The 19,834-nt window shown below is 40.4% G+C and overlaps 1 protein-coding gene across 2 annotated transcripts in view; it reads right to left on the bottom strand.

Moving 5' to 3' along the window:
• SPIDR (scaffold protein involved in DNA repair) overlaps nucleotides 1-19,834 on the bottom strand; it is a 348,123-nt gene that overhangs the window by 179,226 nt on the left and 149,063 nt on the right. For both annotated transcript variants that reach the window (XM_082858553.1, XM_082858552.1), the window contains exon 8: nucleotides 8,693-8,906. In XM_082858553.1, the coding sequence (XP_082714679.1) occupies nucleotides 8,693-8,906 (214 nt within the window). The remainder of the gene's footprint in view (nucleotides 1-8,692; nucleotides 8,907-19,834) is intronic.

Genomic DNA, 19,834 nt, shown 5'->3' with positions numbered 1-19,834 from the left:
GCAGCGGTGATGCAGCTGGTAGTGCTAAGAAGAGATCTGCAACGCGGGAAACGGCAAGGGGATTTTCTTTATTTGAGGAGGCACTGTTAGTTTTTGAGGCACAGGACCCGAACGTAGAACGGTACACAAAGATCACAGCAGCCATTCAGAATGCAATCCAGTGCTACCATGTCATCTATGACGAGAAAAAAAGAGCTACTCCCCAGACATCACTGGACCGCTTTTTCAATGGGGTAGACAGAATTGAATCCAGCAAGGAACCAGAACCTGTGCCATCAGTGTCAGGCGTGAATGAAATGGCAGGTCGCCCTCCGTCTGCTATTGCTGACGATCCTTCAGCTCTACCATCTCTCACCGCCTCTCCCTCCTCCAGTCAGTAACTCTTCTTGCCTGTTCACTCAATGCCAGCCCCTGGATGCCAGCTGTTGTACTGTACGACTGTACTTTTTAAGGTACTGTACTGTAAGATTAAAAAGGTATTTTTTTTGCGTTTTTTAATGTGTTATTTGTGTGAAAACTATTATAAACCTATTAAAGTACAGTACTATATAGCAGATTGTTTTACTTGGATACCTAGGCTAACTTTGTTGGACTTACGAGCAAACTGGACTTACGAACGTGTCATATGTAGGGGACTTGCTGTATAGTCACAATGTGAGGTATAGTGGGGGTTAGAACTTCAGTATATGAATTTAAAGGGAACACAATTCAGTCTGTAACAACTTTTGTGGCCTAACATCTGGGTTTAGTTGGAGAACCTTCTATGCACAGTTAAGAAGAATATATATTTTGCTGTTTTGAGATAAGAGTGCTCTCTACATACTTGTTAGGTCTAACTGGTTTACTGTGTCATTCAAGTCTTCTGTTTCCTTATTGACCTTCTGTTCGTTCTGTTCATCATTGAAAGTGGGATACTGAAGTCTCCAACTATTTACTGTAGATTTGACTATTTTCAATTCTTTCAATTTTTGCTTCATATATTTTTGGGGCTCCTTTGTAAGGTACATGTATGTTTAGAATTGTTATATTGAATCTTTTACCAATATATAATATCCTTCATTTCTCATAACCTTTTTTTTAAATTTAAAATCTATTTTTCCTGACAATAATACATCCGCCCAGGTTCTCTTTTAGTTACTATTTGTATGAGATATATATTTGTTTGTTTTACTTTCAACCACTTTGTGACCTATATCCAAATCGAGTTTCTTGTAGACAGCACATAGATAAAACCTGTTTTTTTGTTGTTGTTGTTTTGTTTTTGTAAATGCAATCTGCTAGGCTCTAACTTTTAATAGTTCGGTTTCATCGTTTTACATTTAATGTGATTACTGATAAGGAAGGTTTTATTTCTACCATTTAGCTATTGTTTTCTGTATGCCTTATATGTTTTACTTTTTGTTCTTCAGTTTCTTCATAACTGCTTTTCTTTTTTTAACTTAGGTGGGGTTTTTTTTTTTGGTATTGTGCTATTTTAATTATTTCTTCCCTTTGTCTACATTTTTGAGTTATTTTCTTAACTTTTACCTTAGAATTACAATTACTGAGTGTAACAACCTATTTTGGAAAATACCAAGATGAACATCTGTATACTTTGTATTCTCATTAACACAGATTTTTATTTCTCTTTCATTCACAGATGAATATTTCTCTTAAATCATACAGGAGAAAGAGAACATTACAAACAATACCAAAAATACAGTAACATTGCCTTTTATATTTACCTTTGTAGTTACTTTTCCCAATGTTCTTCATTTTTTCTTGGGTTCAAGTTGCCTCTTTTTTTTTTTTTTTAGAATTTTTTTGATGTGGACCATTTAATTTTTTTAAGTCTTTACTGAATTTGTTACAATATTGCTTCTGTTTTATGTTTTGGTTTTTGGCTGCGAGGCATGTGGGATCGTAGCTCTCCGACCAGGGATCAAACTCGCACCCCCTGCATTGGAAGGTAAAGTCTTAACCACTGGACCACCAGGGAAGTCCTCAAGTTGCTGTTTAGTATCCTTTCGTTTCAGCCTGAAGGACTCCCTTTAGTATTTCTCCTAAGGTAGGTCTACTGGTAATAAATGGCGTTCAGCTACTGATATCTGGAAATGTCTTAACTTCTCTTTCATTCTTGAAGGGTAGTTTTACCAGAGATAATTCTTGGTTGACAGGTTTGGTTTTTTTTTTTTTTCCTTTCTGGTTTTAAATATGTCATCAACTGCTTTCTGACCCCACAGGGTGTTTTTTGTTTGTTTTAAACATGTCCCAATTTATTTTATAAGGCCCTAATAATTTTGAAACCAATAGGGACATTACAAGAAAGGACAGTGTAGGCCAATTTCTCTCATGCATACGATGCAAAAATTCTAAACTAGATATTAGGAGATTAATTCCAACAATACATAAAAATGATATACATTACCTATAAGTGGGCATTATTCCAGGAATTCTCAAAGATGATATACAAAAACACAGTATGCATAGGCTCAGCATTAGTAGTCATCAACAAAATGCCATTTAAAATGAGACTTTTTACTTACTTTTTTATTGAAATCTAGTTGACTTACAATGCTGTGTTAATTTCTGCTGTACAACAAAGTGACTCAGTTATACGCATATATACATTCTTTTTTATATTCTTTTCCATTATGGTTTATCACAGGATATTGAATACAGTTCCCTGTGCTAAAAAGTACGACCCTGTTTATCCATTCTGTATGTAACAGTTTGCACCTACTAACCCCAAACTCCCAGTCCATCCCTCCCCCACCCTGCCTCCCCCTTGGTAACCACAAGTCTGTTCTCTATGTCTGTGAGTTTGCTTGTTTTGTAAATAGGTTCATTTGTGCCGTATTCTAGATTCCACATGTAAGTGATATCATATGGTATGTCTTTCTCTGACTTAACCTTACTTAGTATGATAATCTCTAGTCGCATCCATGACCCCACAGTTTTCAATGAGATATCAGCTCTTAATATTATTGAGGATCCCTTGTACATGACAAGTTCCTTTTATAGTTCTGCTTTCAAAAGTTTTTGTCTTTAGATTTTGACAATTTCACTACAATATGTCTTGGTGTCGATCTCTTTGATTTTATTGTGTTTGGAGATCACTTACCTCCCTGGATATGTATATTTATGTCTTTCATCAGATCTGGGTCGGGGCGGAGGGGTTCACCCATTATTTCTTCGAATACTTTTTCTGATGTTTCCTCTCTTCTTCTAGTACTCCTATAATGCACATGTTTCTCTATTTGATAAGACATATCCCACAGGTCTCTCAGGGTCTTTCATTTTTCTTTTTGTTCCTCAGACTATATAAGTTCAATTGTCTTATCTTCAAGTTCACTTATCTTTTGTTTCACTTGTTTAAATCTGTTGTAGAACCTCTCTAGTGAGTTTTAAAATTTAACTTATTGTATTTGGGTTGGCCAAAAAGTTCCTTTGATTTTTAAGTAAAAATAAAAGATACATTTTTTCATTTTCACCAAGAACTTTCTTTAACAATGTATTCTTGATTTGATCACTGTCAACTTCAACTGGTCTACTCAACCATGGAGCATCATCCAGAGAGAAATCTCCAACACAAAACTTCGCAAACCACCTCTGACATGTTCAATCAGTCACAGCACCTTCTCCATACACTGCACAAATCTTTTTTTGCGTTTTTACCTTTCTTGAAATGATAAAGCATAATATGCCAAAAATGTTGCTTTTTTTCTCCATCTTCAATATTAAAATGGCTACACAAAAACTCACCAATTTTGGTAAGGTTTTTTTTAAATGCACTGATATGACAGCTATCACCATACAGTCTAACAAAATTGTTTCGAATGAAGTTAAAAGACAACTAAGCGCTACTAGAGCCATCTTATGGAAAAAACTGAACAAATTTTTTGGCCAACCCAATACTCTTCAGCTCCAGAATTTCTCTTTGCTTTTTATAATTTTTCTATCTTTACTTATATTTTCATTTTGCTCACATATTATTTTCCTGATTTCCTTTAGTTTTTAATATATAGTAAACCTTTAACTCACTGGAAATATTTAAGACAGTTGATTTCACATACCTGACTAATAATTCCAATGTCTGGGCTTCCTCAGCGATGTCAATTTTTTTCCTGTGAATGCACCAATTCTTCCCTGTTTCTTTGTATATTTTGTAATTTTTGTTGAAAATTGGACATTTCAGTATTATTTTGGCGTAACTCGGGGAATTCAATTCTTCCATTCCACAGGGGCTGCTGAAGCTTAACTTACTGAGAGCTGGATTCATCCATTTATGAATTTTCCATACTATTTTGTAAGTTGTGTGCTCCTTGTCTTGTGTAGCAAAGTGGTATTTTTGTTTCATTGTCTCTGTCATCAGCTAGACCTGACAAAGATTCACTTAAATGTTTGGTTCCAAACAGCAGGGAGGTAGACATGTACTGTCTCTTTAACTCTCCTGGAAACCACTTCAGCCTGTGAAGGGGCTGGAAAAATGTCCACTAGCCTCTGTGCCAGTGCCTCAGTGATCAAAGCTTCATTCAGCAATCAGTACAAACCCTGATATACTGCCCACCCTGGCTCTAGCATTCTGCACCAGGATTGTGGAGATGGGTGATGTGGGACAGTAGCTGCTACCAGCAGCTGAAATTCCCCGTTTTTTTTTTAACATCTTTATTGGAGTATAATTGCTTTACAATGGTGTGTTAGTTTCTGCTTTATAACAAAGTGAATCAGCTATATGTACACATATGTCCCCATATCCCCTCCCTCTTGCGTCTCCCTCCCTCCCACCCTCCCTATCCCACCCCTTTAGGTGGTCACAAAGCACCGAGCTGATCTCCCTGTGCTATGCGGCTGCTTCCCACTAGCTATCTATTTTACATTTGGTAGTGTGTATATGTCCATGCCACTCTCTCACTTCGTCCCAGCTTACCCTTCCCCCTCCCTGTATTCTTTACCAAAATCTTCCCTTGACCACAAATGTTCAACTCTATAGAATTCTAAAGTCATACTTCACATGGTTCCTGCCCGTGCAGCAGCTGTTTAGGTGGAGGTGCGGGTTCCTGGAACTCCCTGCTCTATGTTCTGAGACACCACTCTCCTTAGTTGCCCTCCTGATCCACTTTCTTAGACTAGGAAGACAGTGGTCACTTGTTTGTATGCTCCCCTCTTCTTCTGCTTCCCTCTACTGTGAATCATAATGCACATTTTCATATTAGATACTCTGAGCACTCCTGTAATACAGTAACTAGTACGCATTTAACCAGCCTTTCCCAAAGTTATTTAAGCACAAGGCCTTCTGGTCATATTCCTATGAAGACCCTATGGAAAAGTGCCCCATGGAGCAAGAGCTGACACCTGCTTCTCCTTTCTCATGTAAGCATGAGTGACAGATTTCCTTCTCTTCCTCCCTCTAGTTTTTCAGATGATCCAGATTACTGTCATGGTGCTCATTTGTTCATTTTCACACTGCAGTAGTTTTCTTTTCTATTTATTTCCTCTGAAGACACTCTGTAATTTTGGTGGGAAAAGACTGGCTGTCATAACAGGAAGATAATCTCACCCTATAAACAAACCTTCCACCTTCAGCATTGCTTTACTCCTAGCAATTTCTTCATCTCACAGAATCCCAGGTGGCAAAGATGGAGCAGGAACAAAAGCAGCTGTGAACAAGCCTGAGGGCTCTACCTCGGCAGTTACCACACATGGCTTACACTGAAAACCAGACCAGCTGACAGTTTCTCTTTGGGCACCACAGTCTCTCTTGTGTTTACTCAGGGCTTTAGGTATTGCTGGTGTCAAGAAGGTACTGCTGACTGTGCCATCAAAATCTGCCCCAAGTCTCCCCATTTTACTACATGGTGCTCTAACTCACTTGTTTCCTCAAGCCAGAAACTCAGAGGAATCTTGTTTCTTGTCTCTCCTTCACAAACCACATCAAATCCATCAGCACATCCTGTTGCTGCCAACGCTGAGATACGTACTGAATCTACTGTTTACCATCCTAGTCCAAGTCATCATCTTCCCGCACACTTGAGCTACTCCCAAAGTCTCCTGGATGCCTTTACTCTGGCCTCCTTCTAAGTTATCCTGCACAAATTTCAAACTGTGAGTAAGACCACATCCTTCCTTTCCTAGACAGCAGGAAGGATTTAACACACCAGCTCTTTAACATTGTACACATGTTCTCCATCCTCACTTGCTGCCACTCCTGCTGCAGAATTCCCCTTCATCCATATGAACTATGTATATTCCTGCATACACCATGCCACTCTGGCCTCTTGTTCTTTGCTAATTCAGCCTCCTCTACTGCAAATGCCCTCACAGCCCCTTCTTTGGTTCTTTCCATACACACACACACACACACACACACACACACTCTCTCTCTCTCTCTCTCTCTCTCTCTCTCTCTCTCTCTCTCCCCGCTACCGACCTATCAGTCATGCTTACCTCTTCACTGCTCTCACATCCTTTGTACAGACCTCTATTACTATACTTCCTAGAGTCTTTATCACATGTTTATTTTACCTTCCTCTTCCACCATAAAGTGAGTCCCTTAAGGGCAGAGATGATTTGTCATTCATTTTGAATACTGTTTTACCCATTATTTAGCACAAGACTTATTATACAGTAAGTAAACATCAAAAAATGCTTCTTAGCGAATGTACAAATCAATGAAATACATTGATACACCCTCTCATTCAAACAGGGAACATAACAAGACTGACAACATCTTGATGATTATCTAATACTCAACATTAATCATATAGTTATTGAATGTCTACCATAGGCCAAGCATTATTCTAGTCACTAGGAATACAGTAGTGAAAAAGTTTTGATTTGGAAGTTCTAGCCAATGCAATAAGACATGAAACAGATAAAGAAGCATAAGTATTAGGAAGGAAAAATCAAAATTGTTATCATAAGTAACATAATTGTATAAATAGAAAAGTTTTACTATACAAAACAGACATATGAATTGATAAGAATATCCCCCGGGCCCCAATGAATATATGAGTAAAAGTTAAGAAAAACAATTTGCAAAAGAGAAGCTGTCAACAGTAAATAAATATAAGAGAAAGTATTCAGTTTGAGTATTCAGCAGCAGGTACTCTACTATGAGGTTTACAGTTTACTTAACTGTATCAAGAAATCACAGCAGTAACAGCAACAACAAAACGTATACCCTTTTGGGATTGACCCATATACACTACTGATGCTATGTATAAAATAGACAACTAATGAGAATATACTATATAGCACAGGGAACTCTACTTACTGCACTGTGGTGACCTAAATGGGAAGGAAATCCAAAAAACAGGGGATATATGTATATGTATAGCTGATTCATTTTGCTGTGCAGTAGAAACTAACACAACATTGTAAAGCAACTATACTCCAACAAAAATTAATTAAAAGCAAAAAAAAGGTATATCCTTTAATCCATTAAAATAGTTCCTAAAATCTACTCTGAGAAATAACCCGAAATATGTAAATACATATATATGAATATCTATTAAAGAGTTATTTATGTTAGCAAAAGAATGGATATATACTATATGCTGAGAATATGGAAAGAGTAAAGAAATTATAATGTGCAGTCATGAAAATGTTGACGGTGGTACTGACGTGACTGCTGAGAAACTGTCAGCAGTGGAAACAGCTATAAGCTTTACAAGTTATTATGGTAACAATATATTGAGAAGCACAAAACCCACATTCAAAGGTGTCTACTGCATCAGAAGTCAGGATCATGGTCACCCGGAGCAGGAGGAAGAGGAAGGAAAGGGGAGAGTGTTGCAATCTCAGGTATGGACTGCATTCTATTTCTTGGACTGGACAGAAATGTATTCACTTTGTGATTACTTGATGAAATGTATACTTATAATCTGTGTACGATTCTATATTGTATATTATATTGTTCAATTTAAAAATGTATTAGAAATTTAAATAAAATAAAGTAATGCAAGTTACCCTCTGATATCCTCAGCCTGTCTGTGGAAGAATTTAATTAGAGACTGATGATCACTCACTATGGACACAATGAAAAGATCCCTCCTCTGGGGAAGAAGTTTAACTTAAAGATCTTTAAGTTGAATTCAAACCTAAGAATTTAACAGATGAATGAAACTTAAAAACTGTCAATAAAATTAACAGCCCTTAAAACAAGTCTGCTCAAACCTTCCCTCTTCTTTTGGTGGTAAAAATTAATACCCTATGCAGAAGAAAACAAACATGGTATCCTCAAAAATAATTTCTGATCCACTAATGACCACTTATGCCCCTGAAGACCAAACCCTATTATGTCTTAATTCGTGATTTTTATCCCCCTAAAGTAATTAGCAAAGAAGTATTAAATTAATGTGTATTATCCTATTGTCACATAATCACTCTTACGAAAATTATATTTCTAAGAAAGATAAAAACAAAAACAGCCAGATTTCATAACAACACACCACTTAAGCAGGAATCTTGATGTGCTTGTTTCTCCCTCACCACCTCACCACCCCCGCCAAATTATCAAAAATTTGCTACCAGAAATACAAACGAGCCATCAGAGACAGTTCAGAGCTTCTGTTACATAAAATCTATGTCGAATCCTGGCTCCATCCCCTGGCATTACTGTATAATAAAGTGACAAAAATGTTCCTGATAAAAAGGTCTTTTGAGACAAACTCACAGTTGAGGACTGTGGGGATCAGTTCTCTGCACTCACCAGGGAGGGTAGATACGGATGATGTCTTGTGGAAGTCCCCGGAGGCAGCGTGCAGTCTCCTTGGCGAAGAGCACCCTCAGGCCAGTCCCAGGGACCCCACCCTGAGAAGAGCTGTCAGCCTGCAGCCCCGATAACTGCTCACACATTGCAACTTGGATGGTGCATTCCTCATGAAGCTCTAGAATTTTCACAGTTAATATACCAGATTTTATACCTAGAAGGTGAAGAAAAGAACGAAAGCAAAAATGAAGTCTAAAAGACATATGGTCCAAGTGTGAATAAAATTATCATGAAAAAGAGAATCACTTTCAGATAGCCTCCTTCACCTGGAGAAAATGGTCTATATATTGATACTTTGAAAAGTAAAATACAGACTCTAACATGCTCATGGTAACATCTTTTTTTTTTAATCAATATATCCTGCATGTTGCATTTAATACGTACATTTTAAGCAACATAAGAAACAGTTTTCTATCATAAAGAAACAGTCTTGCACATACGGAAAACTCAGATCCATCACTTCACAAAGCATGTTTTCACTCCAAAACTTGAACCCTTTCAAAAATCACAACAAAAGGAGTATGACCGGGTCCTCTCCACCTCATTACCTGCTCTGATTGTCTACTTTGAAATGACACAGTATGACTGGCCGGCTGCAAGTATTCTAACGATCGTGGACGTTCAAAGTTGAGGATTTCTGTGGACTGATGGGAGTTAGGGCTCTAAATTTAAATGGGTGGAATTTGATCTGGATTCAATCACTGGGTCTCTTATTAATTAAGTTGGCCAAGTTACACAGCATTTAAACACCTCATTTTTCTCATGTGTAAACTGGGGATCATGCCACCTGCCTCGATTAACATTTTTAAGAATTAAATAAGATAGATAAAGTTGACAGTGTGCATAGCCTATAACCTGGAAATCCCAGCGATGTAGCCAGGAACTCTGTCACATGCACCAGGAGATCTAGACAAGGCTGCACATCTCAGTGTTGTTTGTAAGAGGAGGAAACCCAGCATCAGTCCATAGCCAATGGGTAAACTGTGGTGGGTTCATGGAAGAGACACTTTACAGAAGCTTATGTGAATGGACCTGATCTGTACATATCAGCTTGGAGAGATCTCAAATACAAGAGGGGTAAACAGATATGTACAGCCTAACACCCATAATGTTATTTTTCTTGAACACAAAGACTAATAAAATATTGTTACAGGTACATATGTCATACAGGTACATAAATATGGACTAGCAGGACACACAGAAAACTCGTTGTAACTGTTGAATCATACGAGAAAGAGGAGTGTGACTTGGGAAGGGAACCCAGGGGATTTCAAACTTATCTGCCGTATTGTTTGTTATAAAAGATTAATATGTGTTATTAATTCTAGGTAGTAAATACACTTTTTTAATTACTCTCTGCTTTTTAGTTAAAAAAAATAAATGAGATAAAACCGAAGTGTCTGGCACAGTGCCTTGCTAATAACAGACACCAACATGACTTTCATTACCACTTTAGCTAACTGGTTAACAGTGAGTATAAAAATTAACATTTAAACAGTACCAGCGCCTTAGTTATATAGTTTAATTTCGTTTTCATTTCTTTCTCCCTTTCACTTTTCTCTAGTCATCTTCCCCTGGACCCCGAGTTTTCCACGCCCTGCTCTCTCTGAGTGCCTTCAGCAAGCGTGCATGTATGAAGCAAGGTCATGGCATCTCCCCAGAGCACTATCTGGAACTATGATTTCTACGTATGTGTCTATCATGAGACTGTTTCTCAAGGTAAGAAGGAAACAGAAGGGGGAAGGACGTGACCAAGCACATCCTAAGCTGTGCTGGCTCAGCTGGGCTGGTCACTATGGAGAGTAAAACACACTGGAAAGAACGGTGCTGCCTAGGAAGTGAAGGCTCAGCCTGCTCTGCCGCGACAGGTGTCTTTTTAATAAAAAGCAGCTCACCTCAGCTTGTGAACAGGAAAAGAAGTCAGGATATGTGGGGGTCACTGCGGTGAGCACACCGTTTTTCCTGGGCAGGGCAGCAATGCAGTGGGTAGAGTTCAGCTCACCGGCAGCAAAGGGAAAAGCCCTAATGGTAGGGACTGCACTAGCCACAGGCAAATTTCTGGACATACTTTAGGAGTTTTTTAAACTTTTACCTGTGCTCAGGGGTTACCCCCAACACTATCCTCGGCCACCAGCAGCGGCCGCTGTCCAGAGCCCCATGGCCCGTGCTCTCCAGCACCCACTGTCCTGCTGGAGTTCAAGCGGCCAGTGGTGCCCGGGCAGCACCGGTCTCCCTTCGGGTAACCAATCACTGGCATGTGCGGCTGATTAAAAAGCGATATAGGTTTTCAGCGGTCTGCCCCCAACCCTACAGTCCACATAGACCCTGACAGATTTTACAAAAGGCAAGACACTACAGAAACACATAAATAGTATTACAGCAGAAATACCTATATATCTATGATGAGTCACACTGCTACTGACTGCAGTTTCTTTGAGGATTTTCATGAGAACTCCTGACAATATCTAATAACTATGAACCCTGATTTGACCATCACCACAGCATGCTTGGTGACTAAACAGGTTTGGGAGTGCTATCTTGGATGCACACAGGGCTGCGAACAGCACTTCTCCACCAAGCACCGTGAAGTCCCTCCCACAGGATGTGCTCCCACACAGGCCTGAGGAGAAGCCAGTGGTCTGCCTTCCCTGCACAAAGTAAGCAGTGTAATGTCCTCTTCCTCTGAGGGAGACAACCCAAGACAAGTTATGCATTCGATGCAAGCTTTCAATCTGAGCACAAGAGATGCTGGTTTTACAAGCGAAGAAGACTGTTCTGCAGTTAGATGGAGGAAACATAAAAGGCCATTCTGGGGCTTCCCTGGTGGCGCAGTGGTTGAGAGTCCACCTGCCGATGCAGGGGACACGGGTTCGTGCCCCGGTCCGGGAAGATCCCACATGCCGCGGAGCGGCTGGGCCCGTGAGCCATGGCCGCTGAGCCTGCGTGTCCGGAGCCTGTGCTCCGCAACGGGAGAGGCCACAACAGTGAGAGGCCTGCGTACCAAAAAAAAAAAAAAAAAAAAAAAAGGCCATTCTGTGACAGTGGGGCAAGTTTTCCATAAATGCTGTGAGACTCAGCCAAAGTTTCATGTTGTCAAGGAAGTGTCTCCCGAATCTCAGCCAGAGCCAACTATTCCTTCCCTCTGAAATCCTCAAATACCTTATCTACACTTACAAGTATCCTCCTTTTTAAATGGAGATAGTATCAGCTATAGTCTAGAACACTGCAAACATTGACAGAGAGAGAACAGAAAGCCTACAGTGCAGGGCCTGGTCTGTCACCCATACAATAATGGCTGCCACTGTCATCAGTCACTGTCACAATATCAACTTTTCAAGGCATTTTCAAATCTATTATGGTACTTGATCCACAATAAGCCTATGCAATAGGTAAGGAAGATATTAATCTCCCTTTTTGACAAATAAAACTGAACAAGTTAGTTGCTCATATGACTTTCTTAAGGTTAGAGAGGATTACTGGCAGATTTTATGCTCAAAACTGAGTATTCTCACAAGTCCTATACTTGAAGTGTCTCGAGGGTAAATGGCAGTTAAAGACAGGAAACTGAGGATGCTTTTTTTCTCTATTTTATTATGCTCAAACGTCGGACTTGTTTAAATGTTTAAAAAAAAGAAAAAGAAAAAGCACACCAGGTTGAGAAATGGACTCAAGTGAGGCTTCTCGCTGGTTGGGCACAGTCAGGATTTCAACACTGAAAAGGAAGAGTATAATTTGACAGAAACCAAACGCTGAGGAAGAAGTGCCCCGAAGACCAAATGGAAAGCACAGATATCAACACAACACGAAAGCGGTTAAGACACAGGAACAGACGATTCACAGAGGAAATACACCACAGGATCTAGTAATTTCTATCCATACATATGCCGAGCAGATGAAACACTCTGTAGTTAAAATGGCAAAGAGTTAACTTAAAGGCTAACATTTGATGAATGAATGCATGAATGAATGAGTGAGTGATTTATTTTATCAGGAAACGTCTCTAAAAAAAAAGTCTTTGATTTTAAATGAGCAAGAGGCCACAGAAGAATCGAGCAAGTAATATAAGAATAAAGTATATTTTTGATTCCTGGCTTAAATGACTTATTTGAAATACACAGGTGGCTAGGGCCCATTTATATGCATGTTAGTTCCAATCCGCCTCAGTGGGTTATGCTGATGAATTAATATATATTGTGAGGAAAACGTTCATGAATACTTATACAAAAAATACTATACAAGAAATTAACAAAAACTATAAAAGAAAGTACCAGGTGAAGCAAGTTAGTACGGGGGGAGAAATACTGAAATCATCCTCCTATAGAGACAGAAACATCTGTAATTTTTTATCATGAAATACTTTTCATAATATAATTGTTGCACTAACTTTAAGCTGTTCCACTTCATTATCCACACGATGACTGCAGAGTAATTTGGGATCCTCCCTGTATGATTACTCTCTTTATCTTCATAGATATTCTAACAGGCTAATCCATAAAGCGTCGTGATTTAAAATATATGTCCTACTATTCTCTGAAACTGTACTTTTTCTCTTCTTCAGGCCAAATCATCAACAGGTGCCCACCATTACTTTTTTCCTCAGTCCTCACCCATCATGTACACACACACATACACACACACAGATTGGGGTAGGAGGGCAAGACAGCACAGCAAGGGTCAGAGATGGAGATCAGGGGAGTTTAAAGTACACCTGCTTCCTGTGCAGACAGAGGAGCAGGTTTCTCTCTCTCTCTCTCTCTCTCTCTCTCTTTGTGTGTGTGTGTATGTGTGTGTGTGTGTGTGTGTGTGTGTGTGTGTGTGTGTTAGGGGCAAGGGACAGGGGTAACAGTGGTGTCATGATATCAGTGTTGGATTTATTAAGGCTGAGATACCTCTTAGTTATTACAGCCTGGCCCTAACTGACCTCCGCAGTCTGGTACCTGACTACTCTGCCCTAACACAAGGCCCTCCAGAGTGGCCCTCTGGTACATGTAAATTTAACAACAGCCACCTCTGTTCTTGAATCCTTCAGGCACCAACCACTGAGTAATCCAGACAACCGTCCACTGTTTAGAGACACCTTTGTTACCAGTTACTTCTCACTGCTCTACCCTCAAATTCCACAACTCTACTCAAGTATGTTTAAATTGTTTCTATACCCATACTTTAAGAAAGCATTTCACCACCATCTCCCAGGTGAATTCTCTAACCACAGTTCTGCTTTTCCATTCAGCAGGGTTGATCATTCTCCTTTATGTCATCACTGTACCACTGTACCAAGATTTTAACACATGAAATGAATAATTTAGTCTATTAAATCATGAACTCTGTGCTGTACTTGGATAAATACCAATAAAATATATAAGAGCTGAATGAACTCGAATAATACAAACTGATGTAAAGAATTTTGGGGACTATTTTTCTGTTCTTGATTTCACTGCCAACCAAGATGGTTTTGACCTACCTCCCTCACCTCAATTGGTTTTGATATTTACCCAAAGGATGCAAATTAAACTGTAATTCAAGTGATGCTCCAAAAAGAAAAATAAACAATACAGTCCAAAATCAAATCCAAATGATGGTTTTTCTATTCACTGTATTGTACCACTGCTTTTTTTCCATTACTATGCACTGAAAGTTGAATTGTACTTATTTGTACACAATTATACTATCTTTTCTTTTGAAAGGTTACAACTATGCTTAATTTTACCAATGATCCCAAACACCCAGCAATATTATGTGCCTGTGAGTATTCAGTTAGTGACTCTCTAATTAACTGCATTATTATATTATTATTAATGCTTAGTACATCAAAATTTTAGTTTCTGAGTAAATGTTGTAAGCTGCCAGGAGATTCATTTCACAGATAATTTCACAATACAATTCATAAAGCTCTAAGCAGGAGGTCTAGATTATAATACCTAAAAACTAAATTCTGAAGAAATTTACATCTTTACCCTGTAAAAGCACTTTTTTGTTTAAAATTTATGCTCCCCCATAAAATTTTAAGTCATCTGGCAATGATGAACAGACACATTTCTTAACCACAACTGCTTACTGAACTGTAAACAATTGTGCTTTCACTTCTTGATTCTACATTTTTTTTTTTTGGCCTTTTCACCCAGTTTAAAATATTCTCTGCCAAAAGCCACAATAATTCTAAGCATGAAACAGAAATCCGAAACCCAACTCTTAAAAAAAAAAAAGACTAGATAATACTAACCAGGAGACTGTAATGTTCATCAGAGTCCCTAGAAATGAGAACAAACAGAATTTAGCAGAGCACACCAGCCACCTGGGATCACAGTGTCACAGTGCTATCACCAGGCATGTCACCATGCCTTGCTCTACAGGGGTAGCCTGTATTGTTCTGTAGAGGGTGAATGGGCAATAGAAGGTCCCATTTTTTAAGAAATCCAAGTAAGGAAAAAGCATACAAAGGCTCCAGGAAGGCAATAGATCCCTAAGCAAAGTTCATACAAAACCAGAGAAGAGGGAGTACTCTGGACCGAATGTTTGTGCCCCCACTAAATCCATATGTTGAACCCCTATCACCACAGTGTGGCTGTATTTGGAGATGGAGCCTCCAAGAAAGTAATTAAGGCTGAATGAGGTCACCAGGGTGGGGCCCTGACCTGACAGGATTAGTGAGTATCCTTAGAAGAAGAGACACCAAGAGATTCCCTATATCTCTCTGCTGAGCACAGAAGAAAGGCCATGTGAGCACACATCCAGATGGCTGCTACCTAAAAGCCAGGAAGAGGCCTCTCACTAGAAACTGACCATGGTGACACCTCAATCTTGAACTTCCAGCCTCTAGAACTGTGAGAAAATAAATGTCTGTTGTTTAAGCCCGCATCTATGGTAATTTGTTATGGCAGCCCAAGCCGAATAAGACAGATTTTGGTACCATGAAGTGGGATGCTGCTGTAATAAATACCTGAAAATGTGGAAAGAGCTTTGTAACTGGGTAATGGGCAGAGGCTGGAGGAGTCTGGGGTGCTTGCTAGAAATATGGATGTTAAAGGTGATTCTGGTGAGGTATCAAACGGAAATGAGGAACAAGTTATTGGATACTGGAGGAAAGGTGATTGCTATGGACTGAATGTTTATCTCCCCCCCAAATCTATATATTGAGACCCTAATCCCTAATTTGACTGTATTTGGAGGTGGGGCCGTTTGGAGATAATTAGGCCAAGAAGGTGGTGCCCTCATGAATGGGGTTAGTGCCCTTATAAGAAGAGACACAAGAGAGAGGATCTCTCTCTTAGCATGTGAGGACACAGCAGAAGGCAGCCATCTACAAATTAGGAAGAGGCTCTCACCAGGAACCAAATCAGCTGGTACCTTGGATTTGGACTTCCCAGCCCCCAGAGCTATTAGAAATAAATGTCTGTTGTTTAAGTCACCCAGTCTATGGTATTTTTATTACAGCAGCCCAAACTAAGACAGCAATTTTTATTATAAAATGGCAAAGAGCTTGACTGAATTTTTTTTAGTGTCGTATGGATGATGAAACATGTGAGTCGTGAGATTAGATAGTTATAAGAGATTTCTAAGCAAATGTTAAAGGTACGGCCTGAGTCCTCCTGACTTCTTACAATAAAATGCAAGAGAAAACAGATGGACTGAAGAAGGAATTGTTCTGCAAAAAGGAAGATTTGTAAAATTCTCAGCCTGTCCATATTGCAAAAAAATGAAAGAGCATGTTTGGAAGAGGATGCCAAAGGTGTAGCTAAACTATCACTCAATAAAGAGATTATGTGATTATAGGAGCAGAAACACTGCCAGTTTGAACTGAAGGAGACAGAAACCAGAGGAAATGAAGAAAGGCTGTTACACTTCCAACAGGGCAAAAGAACCATTCTGCTAATGTGCATCATCCTTCAAAAAAGGGAAGGATGACCCTAAAGGCAATCCAGAGATCGTAAGGGCTGGCACTCTCGCCACAGGCCCAGGGCAGGGCTTATATGTTCTCCTGGGTTTCAAAGGGTAGGGCTGCCTCTAGGGTTTGGGCGGGCGAGGCCGCCCCTCCCTGCCTGGGGTGGCGCCTCTGCAGAGAGCCCTGGGTGAGGCCCAAGAGAGCTGGGGCGACACTGCCCTCCAGTGGACCTGGAGGCCAGAGCACGGAACCAAAGAGCATTGTCTTTGAGCCTTAAAATCTACTAGAACTTCCCTTGGTAGTTTTTGGACTTGCTTGGGACATATCACCCCTTTCTTCCTTCCTATTTCTTCTTTTTGGAACGGGATTGTCTACTCTGTACCTGACCCAGCATTGTATTTGGAAGCACATAACTTGGGTTTCACAGGCTCACAGTTGTTGTGGAATTTTGCCTCAGGATGAATCAGACCTGAGTCTCACCCATATCTGATTTAGATGATATTTAGATGAAACTTTGGACTGTACAGTTGATGCTGGAATGAGTAAGACTTTGGGGGTTGTTGGGGTAGAATGAATGTATTTTGAATGTGAGAGGACATGAATTATGGAAGGCCAAGGGCAGAATGTTATAGACTGAATGTTTTCGGCCCTCAAAATTCGTATGCTGAAGCCCCCCCCGCAACCCCCCAGTGTACCTATAGTTAGAGAAGGGGCCTCTAAGGAAGAAACTAAAGTTAAATGAGGTCGTAAGGACAGGGGCACTGATTCGATAGAATTAGTGTCCCTATGAGAAGAGAAACCAGAGAGCTGGATTTCTCTCTCTTCCTCTCTCTCTCTCTCTCTGCATGAGCGCACAGCCAGATGGCAGCTGCCTACAAGCCAGAAAGAGAGCCCTCACCAGAACCAGATCATGCAGGCACCCTGATCTCAGAATTCCAGCCTCTAGACCTGTAAGCAATAATGTCTGCTGTTTAAGCCACCCAGTCTGTGGTACTTTGTTATGGCTGCCCAAGCTGAGACAGGGGCTTATAACACGTTAAATTTCCCAAGGTGTAAATATAAAATAGATAGCTAGTGGGAAGCAGCCGCATAGCACAGGGAGATCAGCTCGGTGCTTTGTGACCACCTAGAGGGATGGGATAGGGAGGGTGGGAGGGAGACGCAAGAGAGAGGGGATATGGGGATATATGTATACGTATAACTGATTCACTTTGCTATACAGCAGAAACTAACACACCATTGTAAAGCAATTATACCTCAATAAAGATGCAAATAAATAAAGTTTCCTGTGCTATACAGAGAAAGAAAAAAAATTTTTTTTTCCAAGGTGTGGTGTGTATGGGACCACCTAGTGTGCAAACTGACGCCTTCCACTCTGAGTACAAAGAAAGGTCTTCTCTTCCATATTTAAAAACCTTATTTCATAGTACTGCAGGTAATATTTTTGGCTCAGAAAACACTGAAAACAACTTTTAAAAGGTCACATGGGACTTCCCTGGTGGCGCAGTGGTTAAGAATCTGCCTGCCAATGCAGGGGACACGAGTTCGATCCCTGGTCCGGGATGATCCCACATGCCACGGAGAAACTAAGCCCGTGTGCCACAACTACTGAACCTGCGCTCTAGAGCTTGTGAACCGCAACTACTGAAGCCCACGTTCCCTAGAACCTGCATACTGCAACTACTGAGCCCATGTGCCGCAACTACTGACGCCTCTGCGCCTAGAGCCCGTGCTCTGCAATGAAAGAAGCCACCGCAATGAGAAGCCTGTGCACCACAATGAAGAGTAGCCCCCACTCACTGCAACTAGAGAAAGCCCACATGCAGCGACGAGGACCCAATGCAGCCCAAAAAAAACCCCAAAGTACCTTAAAAAAGGTCATATGGCTGTTAAATATCTCTATAAATTTAACATCAGCTGAAAAGTAAATAAATGCGATGAGAAAAATTTTAAGAACCCAATTACAAAATAGCAAATTACTAATTGGGGGTTGTTAGTAGAGCCCTCTAGAATTTGGAACTCATACCCACCCTCCTCTAAGCAATCCTGAAGAAGGGCAGAAGTGCATGTGCATCTGTAGAGAAGAGCATACCCACTGCCAGGGCAACACACTGTAAATCTTGTAGATACACTTACTGATGTGCTGATAGAATCCAGGGTGTCCCTACTGCCATGTTATTCTTTTTTATTTATTTATTTATCTATCTACCTATCTATTTATTTATATTTTGGCTGTGTTGGGTCTTAGTTGCTGCGCACGGGCTTTCTCTAGTTGCGGCAAACAGGGGCTACTCTTTGTTGCGAGATGCGCGGGCTTCTCATTGTGGTGGCTTCTCTTGCTGTGGAGCACAGGCTCTAGGCGTGCAGGCTTCAGCAGCTGTGGCACGCGGGCTCAGTAGTTGTGGCACATGGGCTTAGTTGCTTTGTGGCATGTGGGATCTTCCTAGACCGGGGCTTGAACCCGTGACCCCTGAGTTGCCAGGCGGATTCTTAACCACTGCACCTCCAGGGGAGTCCTGCCGTGTTATTCTTGATACTTCCTCCACTATCAACCCTCAACCCCCTCTCACTCTCTAAGAACTATTAATAAAGGGTATTCCAGTGAAGAACTTCTAATTCATCAGTTAAGTCCATTTAAATTAGGTCAAAATAGGCAAAATCTACAATTAGGCAGAGCAGTACATGTCCCAGGAGGAGTACAGTGAATTCACAACCACTAAACAAAAGTAGGTATTTTGGTCTTGGGTGCTATCTCCTCCCAAGGACACTGTAACAAACACTAACAGGGAGGAGAGGGAAAAGAAGAGAGATTAACTCACGGATGAAAATGAGATGATATCATAAAAGTTATCATCTCTCAAAGGGCGTGCAGGGAGAGACCAGAGAGTGCAATCACAAGTGAAACACTCAGGGACCCGGAGGGGGAAGCACTCTGAGAATGACTTTACACAGGAACACTGGACAGGGACAGGTAAAAGAGCAACACAGAATCCCAAAGTAGAAATCACCTAAGGGTTGACAAAGTCAAATTTTCTCAGTAAAGAAACAGGCACAGATCAAGTGACCTGCACGGGCCTTCACTTCCGGCAGAGTTGGGACCATTTCTGCACTCTGGTGTCACGTGGAATTTTAAAATTTACCACTGACACCATTTATTTACTACATAAACACATCCTGAGTCACCAGGCATGGCTCAGGATGCT

This window comes from Leucopleurus acutus, assembly GCF_964270905.1.
Source record: "Leucopleurus acutus genome assembly, chromosome: 17".
NCBI lineage: Eukaryota > Metazoa > Chordata > Mammalia > Artiodactyla > Delphinidae > Leucopleurus > Leucopleurus acutus.
The sequence above is the reverse complement of the archived record's forward strand: the minus strand, read 5'-3'. Positions and strand labels throughout refer to the sequence as shown.